The 13,569-nt window shown below is 40.3% G+C and overlaps 1 protein-coding gene across 4 annotated transcripts in view; it reads left to right on the top strand.

Moving 5' to 3' along the window:
• The window catches only part of tcf3b (transcription factor 3b), a 30,018-nt gene extending 16,595 nt beyond the window's left edge, over positions 1 to 13,423 (top strand). For 2 of the 4 annotated variants that reach the window (XM_071532238.1, XM_071532241.1), the window contains 13 exons: positions 1,852 to 1,951; positions 2,426 to 2,526; positions 2,942 to 3,065; positions 3,244 to 3,302; positions 3,429 to 3,504; positions 4,126 to 4,187; positions 4,456 to 4,653; positions 5,790 to 5,901; positions 6,965 to 7,109; positions 7,477 to 7,530; positions 8,632 to 8,870; positions 9,015 to 9,166; positions 9,712 to 13,423. In XM_071532238.1, the coding sequence (XP_071388339.1) occupies positions 1,852 to 1,951; positions 2,426 to 2,526; positions 2,942 to 3,065; positions 3,244 to 3,302; positions 3,429 to 3,504; positions 4,126 to 4,187; positions 4,456 to 4,653; positions 5,790 to 5,901; positions 6,965 to 7,109; positions 7,477 to 7,530; positions 8,632 to 8,870; positions 9,015 to 9,160 (1,416 nt within the window). In that variant the 3' untranslated portion in view covers positions 9,161 to 9,166; positions 9,712 to 13,423. The remainder of the gene's footprint in view (positions 1 to 1,851; positions 1,952 to 2,425; positions 2,527 to 2,941; positions 3,066 to 3,243; positions 3,303 to 3,428; positions 3,505 to 4,125; positions 4,188 to 4,455; positions 4,654 to 5,789; positions 5,902 to 6,964; positions 7,110 to 7,476; positions 7,531 to 8,631; positions 8,871 to 9,014; positions 9,167 to 9,711) is intronic. The other 2 variants (XM_071532239.1, XM_071532240.1) reach the window with 2 other exon arrangements.
• The last annotated feature ends 146 nt before the right edge of the window (positions 13,424 to 13,569 follow it).

A 13,569-nucleotide genomic window follows, 5' to 3' on the forward strand; every position in this document is an offset into this window, starting at 1 on the left:
TTTCTCTTTCTAGTGCTGTTATTGCTATCTCATTATAAATGAGTAAACACTTACTAACATCTGTTTGTCAGTAACCATTAAAGCTCCTTTCCCATCTTCCATCTCCTCAAACTGCCTGACTTCTGTAATCCACTAATACCTGTACACCAGATCCTTGTCCTAACCCTGTGAACCTTGACCCCCCTCTCCTCAATCAAACAACAATCAGACAGAGAGAAACTTCTCTTCTGCCCCCTTCTTGTCCACTAGACTCAGCCAGATAACCCTGAATAAAGCGCTTTGAGTTTAGTTTGATGTTAATCTTTCTCTAGTCCCCACCCCTTGTCACAACCCATGTTTTGCCAGTGTTAGGACCTTTACACGGTCATAACCTGAATTACATTAAACCCCTATTAGCGGAGGATTTTACCCTAGAAATCCCTTTTCTTCCTGAGAATACAATTATCCAGCAGCACCAGTCATTGTGTAGTTCTCTGTTCCCATCTAGAGCAGCAGGATTCGCTCGACATTGTTCCCCGTGAAAGAACAACTCAAAGCCTATTGTTAAATGAAGCCATCTCCGTCATGTTTTCCCCTGAATTAACCGTGATCATTTTAAATCCCCTGTTTCCTTCACACTCCCCTGGCCATATCAAGCTTTGTTTAAGTCATTTAGATTACCTTCTTCTGTCCCCCCTCACCACCCCTTATCTCTCTAACCATTTCATAAATCATCAGGGCCTTCATTCCCCCCCCCCCCCCCCAATCCCCCCCTTGCCCCTTTACCACCCCCTACCCACTGCAATCTCCCTCTCTCTTGCTCTCTCTCACTCTCTCACTCACTGACTGGATCCCAGCCCCCATCTCTCTCCCTCTCTTCTCTCCCTCTCCTCAGCCCAGCTGCCTGTGGAGTTGGATGTGGTCCAGGAACAGGCAGATGGCTCTGTAATTAGAAGTGCATCTCTCCATTCCCTTTCCACTTCTCCCTGTTAAATCAAATTACAGAAAAAATCCCTTTTCTGGATTAGCATTCTTTGCAGCATAGCCTCCATTCTCCCTCTCTTCCTCTCTCTTTCTGTCTCTCTCTTTCTCTCCCCCTCTCTAGTACATGTGAGGTAGAGCGAGTGGTGGTTGATGGTGTCGGGGAAACTGAGGGCTTCTCATGTCCGTCTTCAATCTATGGCTGCGGAGCACATAGGAGTGGAATATTACTTCAGGCCCGGCGTCCATTTTTGTTAGCAATACCTAGAAAGGATTATTGAACACCTTGAGGGACTAATATAAAATGTCCAATTTCATTACAGTGGTCCTTTGCATGTTTTCTGTACTTGCACACCAGAATCGAAATCCCCCGTTCATGTCAGATAAAATGCGATAGTGCTAGTTTAAGGGTATTGGAAATGGTGTGTGTGTTGGCTCACTGAATGCATGGTATGTGTGTGAGCTGACACTGAGTGTCTATAGGGAGGGGCTGCAGGCCAGGCAGTGAGTGCGATGTCACTGGGCTCCTGGGAGCTAGAGGAAGCACTCACTGTGCACTGGGATTCAAGCCGTCGCTGTGCCCAGCATGCCATGGCCGCTGTGCTCTCCTCCACAGGCAAGGAGCCGGCCTGCCTCCCTCCCCAGCAGACTCCCTCTTGCCATCTTGTGGCCACTTGGAGCTACTGTAATTAAATGGCTTTGGAAAGCATGCAGGATAGGGTGGAGCAATACCCCTCACTACTGACACGTTTCATTTTATAGATGCTCAGGGTTATATGTGGAGGGAAAATGCTATCACTTTAACTCAGAAGCATAAAATATGTGTTTCATGTTTGTAGTCATTGTAGAAAGCATGGGCCAACTGCTGTCTGCCTGTGTCTGTTTGTTTAGGTGTATGCTTCCACATCTGGTGATGAGTATGCCAGGGACAATGGAGGATATCCTGGTGCTAAGCCTGGAGCCGTCTACCCTGGCTCTTTTTACATGCAAGGTAACCTCTCGCATAGTGCTGGGCAATAAAACAATATCAATTATCTTGATTACATTTTCCTCGATTTTGAATTATAACCAGCTTGATAACTTAGCAGAGTTCCTCTCATACTTAAAAGATAATTCCAGTTATTTTCAACAAATTTTCATTGCTTAATTTCGTTATTCTTAATTAAAAATGGTTATAGTGTTGAAAAATAAGACTGAAAAACAATTACACTCCTGCTTGTTGCCTCTTTAATTATTTATTTTTTGCAGTTTTATTCTGGTAATAAAGAATTGTTTTAAATGAAAGTTAATTAACCCTTTAAACTTGACAGAAATTGTGATTTTACATATATCTGGATTAAAAATTGACATTGCCTGATATGAAAATTTTAATCGTGAGCCTTATCATCCAGCACTACTTCCACATTATAATATGTTTTGACTTACCTTTGTGAACTCATATGCACAAATATATCTCCACTTACAGAGGACCCCTGGACGTCTTCTGGCTACTCTGCCATGCTGGGTAACTCGCCTCACATTGGGCAGCCTGGCACCTTCTCTGCCATCAACCCACAAGACAGGATGGTGAGTAGGACTCAGTCTCAGCCCCAGTCTAATCTTGGACTTTCTGCTCTTTCTTTTCTATCTCGCTCTCTCTTTCTCTTTTGCTTTCTCTCTGCTCTCTCTCTGTTGGATGTAGTGTTCTAATGTTGCTTGTAAGCCAATTATATGGTGAAACTAAGATAGTCACTTTTCTTAGTAGGACTAAATATCTACTAGTATCTGCTTGACAAAGATGTCAGCCCCTTTTGTGTAATAAAACCACAGATATCATATCACATATCTGTAATGTCTAAATTGTTCACTGACAGCTTTATTCAGAGGTTGAGTAATTTTACCGTCACCCTCCCTTTAGAAGTGAATCCATTTGTCACACTATTTTTATTTTATTTTATTGAGGGGTGTGTGCCTAATGAAGCTGCTTGTATCCCCTCTCCAGAAGCGTCACCCCCTGCCTCTGTCCCCACAGAACTATCCTCTGCATGGCAGCGAGGTCAACGGCTTCCACTCAGCCCCCACCAACTACAACCACACATCCACCATCAACGGGGACGGCATCATGGGTAAGGAGTTTTTAAGTGACCTCATCACACAAAACAAGACAAGTGTCTCAGTCGCATGTTTCACTGATTGCAAATCGGTGTGTTGATTTAGCTCCCGTGGTCGTTCCTTAGATTTTTGTATCTAAGAACAAATGCACAAGACATGTGACCCACATTATTATTATTTGTGTCTCCACAGCTAACCGAGGCACCACGGCTGGCAGTTCAGGAGATGAGATCGGGAAGGCTCTGGCCTCGGTGAGTTCTCCTTTTTCTAATTAAAATCTACCAGCTTCACAGAATAGCATTGAAATGCATTGTTTAGGTTCCCTAGTGTATACCTTGCTGTTCATTACATCGAGGTGTTGTGTTTGACTATTTCAGATCTACCCCTCGGACCACAACAGTAACAACTTCTCCTCAGCTCCGTCCACTCCTGGGTCTCCTCAGGGTATTGCAGGTACAATGATGCTGTGCAGAATTCTCACATACAAATAATATACGGACAGTTACAAAATATAGGGTTTTAATCAGTGATGGGTGGGTAAACTATGACCTCCAGTCTGTGATCATCATAAAGCAAACAACCAATATAAACAAAATTTATTTTCTATTCAGAAACCATTCATTTCTGTTTTCTTTTCCCCTTAAATGACTCTATTTTATGTAGCTTTGATCAATTTGTTACTACTCTTAAGACGATGAATACTATGAATTTTTTTTTTTTTTTCATGATTCATGTCACCCTAAAAAGCTGAATGAACTCTCTTCTGCAACCAAAGTTGTGTTGGTGGGTTTACCCTCCATTTCATTCCTGGTTTTAATTCATGCAACCTCTAATTTGGTTAGAATTACAACTTCAGCCACAGAATATATCATACCAGTTTATCTAAACTTGTTTAGTTTGATTACTGCCTTGGTGTTTGCATATGAAAACGAATCAGTGGAAATTGTTTGGGCAAAAATGGCTCTCTTAGCATGTCAGCTTCAGCATAGAAACGACTCTGCAGCTCCACCTGCTGTTGAAGCAGAGAATTACCACTGTATATAGTCTGATCTTAATAATCTATTCTCTCTGCAGGAGCTCAGTCTCAGTGGCAAAGACCAACCACACCCAACTACGAAGGGCAACCACACACACTGGTAAGTTCAGACATCTCTCTGCTTCGTCATTCAACATTTATTTTAGTGTCTTTATATTGTATAGAAAGATTAAGGTTAATTTGAAGTTTGGCTATAATAAATTATTCTACTAAATAGCTGTTCTATACTGCTATTGGTCTTAATTATGTAAATAAGTTCCCTTCATCAGTCCAGTGCGGCTCAGTGTGCTTGGGCTTAAATATTCTTCCATTTCCTTGTGATTTTGTTCATCATAATGATATCCAACATATTTCTCTTACTAATATAGCAGAATAAATTGGAGGACCGTTTGGAGGAGGCCATTCATGTACTGCGCAGTCATGCTGTGGGCCAGGGCCCAGGCTTGGGGGGCGCCCACTCCGACATGCACAGCCTGCTGTCCTCGGTACACAACGGAGGCCTGGGAGGCCTCTCTCCAGCTTTCTCCAATGCTAGTCTGGCCCTCAGCAACAGACACCCTGCTATGGTTAGTCACCTATTCTGCTCACGTTACATTTTTGTTTGTGTGTGTTTGACAGAGACTTGGACATTTGATGTTCTTTCATGAAACATCTCACAACAAAACAGAACCAAAATCCCCCTAGTGACTGACTTGTCTCTCGTTTTGGTTAGTTTTGTCAAGTGGTTAGTTTTGTCAAGTACAAGATATCCACTGACACCTTCTAAACCTTTAAACCAGGAATTTGAGGTTATGGTTGGCAGAGTGGAGATTCAGATGCGTTAGGACATCAACAAAGAGGGCTAAGAACATATTAATTCCCTCAGCCATCACTGAACAGAATGTGGCAAAAGCTGGGGCCAAATGAACAAACTCTATTCTTTGTAACGCACCTTACAAGAACTATTAACGTGTGCAATACACTTTGCTGATCTGTACAATAGCACTTCATCTTATTAAGTGTGTTTTGTTTTATGTGATAATTGTAAACCGACTGCTTTTAACTACGTCCAACACTAATCTTGTTTTTGCTTTTAGGGTTACGTTATTATGCTTTTCTTTTCTTTGTTGAGATGGATCCTAATGGGTTTTTAAGCTGCAATGAAAAGGGAAAAAATTGCTAGCCATACGTAGCTTAGCATTTCAGCATTTCATTTCATTTTAAAAAAAATCAGTAACATGTTAAAATGTGTAAGAATTTTGTCATATTTAATTTCTACTTGCATTATTTCACTTTAAGAACAGAACAATTGGCAAACATGATCCAAAAGTCCCATTCATTTTCACCTTAGACAAAAGAAAAATGACAACCACACTGTGAAACACAATGTCCAACTGTGCCATCTGCTGGCCAACAAGCCGTGTCTAAAACCATGATTATGGGCTGTGCTAGCAAGTGTGACAAATACCTCAAATTACTTATTTCATCCCATTGTAAGCCAGTGCTTTTGCATTGACCTTTTCTCTGTATCTAACTACAGGTAGCCTTCATTAGCATACGTGCAAGCTTATATGAATATGACTAGTCAGTACATTGCAAACCATGATCTTTTCTTTGCACATTGGGCTACCACATTTCCTGTGGGGAAACCCTTCAGTCTGTGTTTTATGATGGTTCGGTGTAGATTGTGAGATTGAGATCATTATGTCTTTACCTTCAACAGGGAGGGAACCACCATGAGGAGCCCACAGGCCTTCCTCCCAGCAGCACTCTGCTGCACGGTCACCATGCCTCTGGACCCACACAGTCAGCTGGCCAACCAGAGGGTTTCACCAGTAAGTCAGACCCATATTTGCTCTCTTTTGTTAGCTACTTAATCTAACTCTTGTCAGTTTATATGCTCATTCTCCATTTCTCTCTCACTCTCCCTCTTTGGATTTCTTTCACTATTCCTCCTTATCTGAGCTTAAAGGGCCCTCGCAGCAACAGATTTTAGAAAATCCCCTGTATTTGCTATTTTCAGATTAGCTGACTCAAGGTTCACTACATCACACAGAGGACAGTCCGCTGTTCTGCTTTGCCATTGACCCACATTGTTTGCATTTCAAAGGCATTCAACTTAATGTAGAGATCTGAGGCTGCGTACGTTAGTCTTATCACAATAACAGAAATTATGATACTACTTCGATATTGCTGCAAAAGATTGAATTCAGTACTGAGTCTTAGAAATGTTTGGTGCTTTCACCAAATGTTTTATGCAAGATGGAATTCCATTTCAACATCTCATCCAGACGGCATGTAAGTTGCGGATGTCATAAGGAATAGTTAAAAGGAGTATGAGCTGCAGTCTGGCTGCAATAGTCAAATTTCAACCAAGTTAAGCAGCTGAAAACATGGCAACTGCATCAAACTGTCCACCACGTTTTGAACTGAATCCAAGTCCACCTCAACTAGTTGACAGGAGTAAATGAGCTTACAGAGCCGACAAAGACACCCAGCTGACATGTCAAAACCCCTGTTCAAATGTTGCTAAAACGCTACAGAAGTCAAGGGTGGTAAGACAAGTTAATTAGTAAAACATCTCAGACCAAAACATTGTATTTGTTCAGTGACATTGGACATTAATAGTTTCTCCTGTTTGTCACACTATCGTGGTAGTATTGAATTTTTAGATATCAGTATTTGTATCGAAGTCAAATTTCTGCTTTTGTGGAAGTGCTATCGTACACATTGATATGTATTTGAGCATGTTTGACTAAAGTGACCTCTTGAACTTCAATATTAGTTTTTTACACAAGTTGTATCACATCGTCTCCCCTAATAAGAGCTGCTTGTCAGCTGAAATTGCAAGGTTTCAGTGCCTCAGTTGAGTCCTTACATCTGTGTGTTTGTCCCCAGATCTCCCTGGTGGTGTAGCCCGTTCCACACACTCCTCCAGCAGCTCAGACATCAAAAGAGAAGACAAGGAGGATGACGAGAACTCATCTATTGCAGACAAGTCTGACGATGAGAAGAAGGAGTCCAAGCTACGCACTCGAGCAAGGTAGCATGGCTCTTACTCCACTCCCTATTCTTCTTACTCTGGATAAGTGTTAAACCTGAAATTTGTTTAAACTATTGAAATGCAGTTTAACTTGAATTTAGGTGCAGACAATTTTATCCCTCAAAGGTGGAAATCTTCCTGTATTATGTCACCCTTTTCCGAGTATGAGAATATAGGGGAAGCCACTTTGTTTTGGAAATTTCAGTAAGGTTTCAAATGTCGGCTGTTAGACAAGTGATGTTTAGATGATATATAGTTCGTGTATGTTTCTGTTATCGACTCCATACTGGATGTCCCACTGGTAGCCCAGGCTATGTTAGATATTTAACTATGTTGACACCCCCTTCCCCTCATTTCACGTTTTCAGAAAGGAGGCGTTGGCCCTCCAGATCCTCTCTGGCCTTTCAGACCAGAAAGATGAGTAAGTCTCTCCGATAGAGAAAACATTTCTTGTGCTTTGTGGCCTCTCAGTCAAACATCAGTCAAAACACATGTTGGTGGAGCTGAAATCACCATTTTGACTGGCAAAGTCACTTTAGCAGATTAAGACATTTTGAACTTGATCATCAGTCACTGACGGACCGGACATACGTTGTATAGCATTAAGCACAGCAGCAAACCGTGCACACACTGGCAAGCTACACAAGTATGAGGATAAAAGTAAACGTTTCCAACTTCTGTGGGATAAACATCTTGAAGGTTTTTCTTTTCTGATGACTTTAAATGGGAGATGTGGCTTCTTAGAGGATGTCTTTTCTTCCACTGTTCACATTCACAACAAAGTATGTGCTTACTCTGTTCTCATTTGTTAGTGCATCCATCCAATTCTCTGTTTACCTGTGGGCATGCAAACTATAGTTGATATATCTGTCTACACAACCATGTTATATGGCTAAAAGGCCAAACAATAACTAATTAGCATACTGAAATTTGTTAAAATTCACACCTATTATGCTGCAGAAAATGCAGCGCTGATTCCCAGTGAGCTGTCAAATCAAGAACATGTGTTTAGCCCAGATTTGGTGTATTTTTTTTTTTTTACCAATTCACATTGAGTCATGTAAGTGCCTCAATATCACAGCAACAATATCAAAAAAATTTTTCCAAATCTGCCACATTGCACCAACCCTAAAAATATATTTTTTTAATTCTTTAGTGTCATCTTTGCAAATATGTCAATGACTGTGTTGATAATGGATATAAGAGTGAATTAACGGTGGAAAATAGTTTATTATTGTTCAAAATATGCTGATTAACCTTATGAGCGATGTTTTAGCAATATTACTACATTCCAAGGGATTCTGTATGTTGTTGGCCATGTATGTTGTGGGTGCGTGGCACCCACAGCACCCATTCAGTTTCCCCTCATGCCTGTGGGTATACAGCCCTTGCTATTGATGCAGCTAAATGTTAATTTGGGTTATAAGGGGACGTGAAAACTTTGATTTGGAATGGTGAAAGTGGGTTTTGAAGTCTCTTCCTACTTATGGCTTCAACCTTTTCCCTCTTTGTTCTCATTCAGTCAGGACGAGGAGGAGGATGATGAGGACCTTCCCCCTGAGGTGAAGATGGAGCGCGAGAAGGAACGGCGAGTGGCTAACAACGCCCGTGAGCGTCTGAGAGTACGGGACATCAATGAGGCATTTAAGGAACTTGGGAGGATGTGCCAGCTGCACCTCAGCAACGACAAACCTCAGACCAAACTTCTCATCCTGCACCAAGCCGTCAATGTCATCCTCAACTTAGAACAACAAGTCAGAGGTCAGTCTCCGAGCAGCAGGTTTTGGACTGGAGGCTTGCACCTTGTTCTCGGCGGTTAACAGAAGTGATTCTTAGTTTTGTTTCCCTCCGTTAAATACATTGTTGGCTACAATGTCTGTTTCTCTTTTGCTGTTTCTCTGTCAGAGCGTAACCTGAACCCCAAGGCAGCGTGTCTAAAACGTCGCGAGGAGGAGAAGGTGTCTGGGGTGGTGGGAGACGCACCCATGCAGCTCTCAGGAGGCCATCCTAGTCTGGGGGGAGATGGCCACAACCCAGTTAGCCACATGTAACGCCAGGTAGGCGCTGCAGTTCAGCTGCTTTACTGATGATTTAGGATGTTTCCAAGGGCTGGGCGATGTATATCGTGTAATATCAATAATGTGATACGAGACTAGATATCGTCTGTGATTTTGCTTATCGTGATATTGCAAAATAACTTAAATGCTACCTGGTCTTAAAGGCTGCGTTACAGTAAAGTGTTAAAATTTTCTGAACTTATTAGCCTGTTCACTTTACCTGCTCATCATATCCACATTACTTTTCAAAAATTTCTTGTGTGTAAATATCTTATGAAAGCACGAATACTCATCCTCAAAATATTGTCACATTAGCGATATCGAGGTGTTCGGTGTAAAATATTGTGATATTTGATTTTGTCAATATCGCCCAGCCCTGTTACCTAAAACATGTTACAGGTTTTTATTCACTTTTTCGTTTTTTTACAAGGACTACACTGGTTTGTAGGAGTCAATGGGCTCAATATTGTCTTCAATATTTTGCTTGATGTTTGTATTCATAATAGAACACTGTCACAATATTTGTGGTCCCTTCATTTTTACAGATCTGGTGGGATTTCCTTGGCTCTCAGAGGATGTGGCCTTAACAGATTCTTCCACCCATTCTTCTCAGTGTGTGTGTGTAGATATGGACGTGTCTGTGTATTGTCCGTTTCAGTTTCAAGATGCACATTCACACACTCTTGTACACACATGCATACTGCCAAAACTGACACAGCCTGTTTGTCGCACTCCCGACCATGACTACCAGCTCAAATGTGAAGAACTTTTAGTTTTGCTTTGTTTTTATACATGTAAGATTTTTTTTTTCTTTTTTGGCTTCCATAAGATGATGGAACACCGGAGTACTTTTGTCCTGCCACGAATTAGGACTTTACACACTGCCGAGAGGTGCTCTGGTGAAAGACAGGAGACCTGACAACCAACAAATTTAATCAAGGATTTGTGCCTAATTGTTACATGTTTTCTATGAGACATTTAAGCAAATTGCTTTACATATGAGGAACATTTATTGTGAGGGATTGCTTATGTGTATGAGCAATTATTTTTAATGTAGTATGTCATTCCCAGCGTGATGGTACAGTCTTACATATGTTATGTAACCAAGCCCATAGCTGAAGTTGAATTGTCTAAAATTCTGACGCTTTTTCCTTCATCTTGTTAGCAAATGTTTGGGGAGAGCAGTAGAAAAGTCAAAAGGAAAAGGTCAAGGTTTTGACAATTCAAACACAGCTTACATGAATGACAGGAACTCTGACCTAGAGACTGTCTGACTGACGCCCTGTCTCATCCCACAAGGCATCTGGAGAGTTGGAAGGGGAGACTCCTTCCTTGAAAGTTAGGATTTATCCAAAGTGGTAGAATCGGTCAACTACGAAACCTTCCTGTTTATTGACCAGACATTCTAGTGTTAACTCCAGTACTCCCTTGTCATAGGTTCAGGTTTTTGTACTGCTTTATTTACTAAAGCATAGGTAGACGAAACAAAGCACAGTTGTATATATATTAGGCTGAAAGTTAAGAGTGTCAACCTGCAGTGCATTTCGAGTCTTGTATAAAAGCCATTTGAGACACGCTTGCTAAGTGATCAGCACTGTTGCTGTTGCTTACTTGAAATGGTTTCCTGACGATGCCAGCAGACAAACAGCTCAAGTTTTTGCCCCTTAATTGATGTTCTAAACAGACTAAAAACTATCTAGGTTCCGTTGAGAGAGGGAATCTTATCAGCCCGCTGTTGTAGTAGCAGACAAGCCTTTGCATAACAGAGGCTTTCTTTTCCTAAATGAGCATTCCCACTGAATTACTCAGCCCCTCACCTTCCTCCTGAGTAAGTTCTCATGTTTTCTTACTGAGACAAGAGTGTGATGTGTAAATTCACTTCATCCATACATTACTCTGATATTGTTTCATTTTGCAAAATTAAATATATATAAGAATATATATTTTTTGTTAGTCTATACATTGTAGATTTCTAAATAACAAATGGCAATATTAGTTTGAAGTTTAGAGTGTATTGTAGATGAGCTGAATGAGGGGATATTTGACATTTAAATGACATTGTTCAAAAATTAATTCAAAATTGAACTGTACTTTGCTCAGCCAGGATGGCGGAGGGAAAGGATCAACTTGGGATAAATGAAAACGTTTGTAAGCCTTTGGTGTATCCTTTATTCCCCGAGTTGGTCATCTAAAAGGTGACACAATGGCCTAAAAAATAGTTTTAGTTCATGGGATTAGAAAGAAGGTGTATTGTCAGTTACCCAGATGAATTTTTTTTCTCCATTTGGGGATATGTGGATGGAGTGTGTGCCACAGTCCTGTTGAAGTGTTCTTACTCTATAGCGGTGAGGCACCATGAGGCAAAATGTGGGAAGGGATTTTTTTGTCTCTCCTAACAGTAATTATGCAACTGGTTTTTTGAATGTAGCTACCATACAAATGTGGATCGCCTTCATTTTCAAATTTATATTCCTGGGTTTTTGTCAGTCCAGTATCATCGTTTTCATTTCAGCGTTGTTTCTTTTTTTTCTTTTTTTTTTTTAATGTCTGCACTCTACCAAGTGGTTCTCGGTGTGCAGCTCACTATAGTATCCTGCACATTTATTTTGGAGGCAGACGTCGGTATTTGAGTGTAAGATAAAAGATAATATGGAGAACAAAACAGTGTTATTGTGATGTTATTCCCATATCGTCTCATGTTGTGAATGGTCTTTACCAACATGTAATCACAGATGGGAGGTAGAGCATTTTGTGTGTCCCGTGATCTTGGTATTGAAAGATCTGAGTTTAATTTCTAGAAAAAGAGATGAAGAAAAAGACCTATACAAATCAATAGTGTGGCCTTTTCATTCTCGAGACTTAAGATGTCATAATGGGAGAGTGATACCTTATCAGTGCCTGAACTTGTATTTTCATTTAAGACAGTTTTATTTTGTAAACCATATCATTTCATTTATCACGGAGATTAAAGAGGTACCTGTTCATTCCCCCACCCTCCCCTCTCCTATGCTTTTTCAATTTTCAGGAAGAAGTTTAAAATGGTATAAAGAGAATTTTTTCAATGTATCTAGTTAAATAAATAAATGCTATGTAGATCTTGTTTAGTTTTTGTTCCTTTCTTCTAATTATTCAACTGGATTATGACTATATTGTCCAAACTGCTGTTTTAGTTAAGGTCATGGGTTCAGGTCATGAGTTTATCTTTCTATCTGCCCCATATTGCTAAATCACTCAACACTACGGGGTTCAAGAGACTCTCATTGTCTGCTTTTTGATGCACATTAACATGTCCGTGTATGTGTGGCTTCAGCTTTGATGTAGGAAGCTGTTTTTATTTTCCATAGTAACTGGAGCTTCTTTTAATAACTTGCAGCAATTTAAGTTTCTGTGTAACAGAGTGCAAGTCCTCTGCTGCAGTGACTTTCAGTATATTTAGTCTTCATTGACAATTTCCTTTACACCGCTGCCCTTTCACTCTTCTGAATGCCAGCTCTTTGGTGGCGCTGACAGTGACTTTTTGTGAGAGGTTCTGTACACTTCTTTCAAAGAGTTGTTTTTGAAGTTTTCTATTATTACAAGATCAATATGTGTTCTAAATATTGCAGATTTGTTCCTGGGGGAATTTGACATCTGGTTTGATGTCATATAGTATTCTGTGAACATCCCACAATGACAACAACCTGTAGCCTACAAGCTATATACTCAGTTATTTGTTAGGGGGGGAACTTGGAGGGTCTAAACTATGTCTCTTGACATGAGTCTTGACACACATTCTGTTTGAAAACTGAAGAAAAGCAACCTCCTCAACAACTGCAGGAGCATACAATGTTAACAGCTAATTATAATATTAATATGATGGAAAGTGTTCAGTTGATGGGCTTGAACTTGATTTGTTTTGGTATAAGAAAGCAGTAATAAAAACTTGCTTTCACCCATTTTGTCATATCTTTGTTGAACTCAAAAGGGGGTGGGGGGGTTGATTATTGAGTGTTGAAAGAAGTAGCTACATTCACAGCTACAGAGCCTGACATCTTGGAGTGAGGACACAGTTCCTCTGAGTGCCTCCAATCCCAGTCTCCTTTTTGTTATTTTGTTTATATATATATATATATATATAAAGTAGTTGAGAACTGTCCTGTATATAACAGTAATGTAGCAATAAATGTGCCATTTTTAATAACAGAATTATACCTTTTCCAATGTCTGGCTTTTGAATCTTGTATACATAAAAAGGAAAATAAAGGAAAACATTGTAATAAAGGGTTTATTGTAGTTCGGAAAATGAATTTGTCCATATTGTCCTATGGTAATAGACGGTTTCAGATAAATGACATTTGTGACTAGTGTATGCCATCAAAGGCATCATTTCGTTAAATTCAAGGCATGATGATAGTTAATTCCAT

This window comes from Centroberyx affinis, unplaced genomic scaffold, assembly GCF_046629955.1.
Source record: "Centroberyx affinis isolate AG114_WGS23_722 - 3 ecotype Tasmania unplaced genomic scaffold, CSIRO-AGI_Caff_v1 ptg002177l_1, whole genome shotgun sequence".
In the NCBI taxonomy this organism is placed as follows: Eukaryota; Metazoa; Chordata; class Actinopteri; order Beryciformes; family Berycidae; genus Centroberyx; species Centroberyx affinis.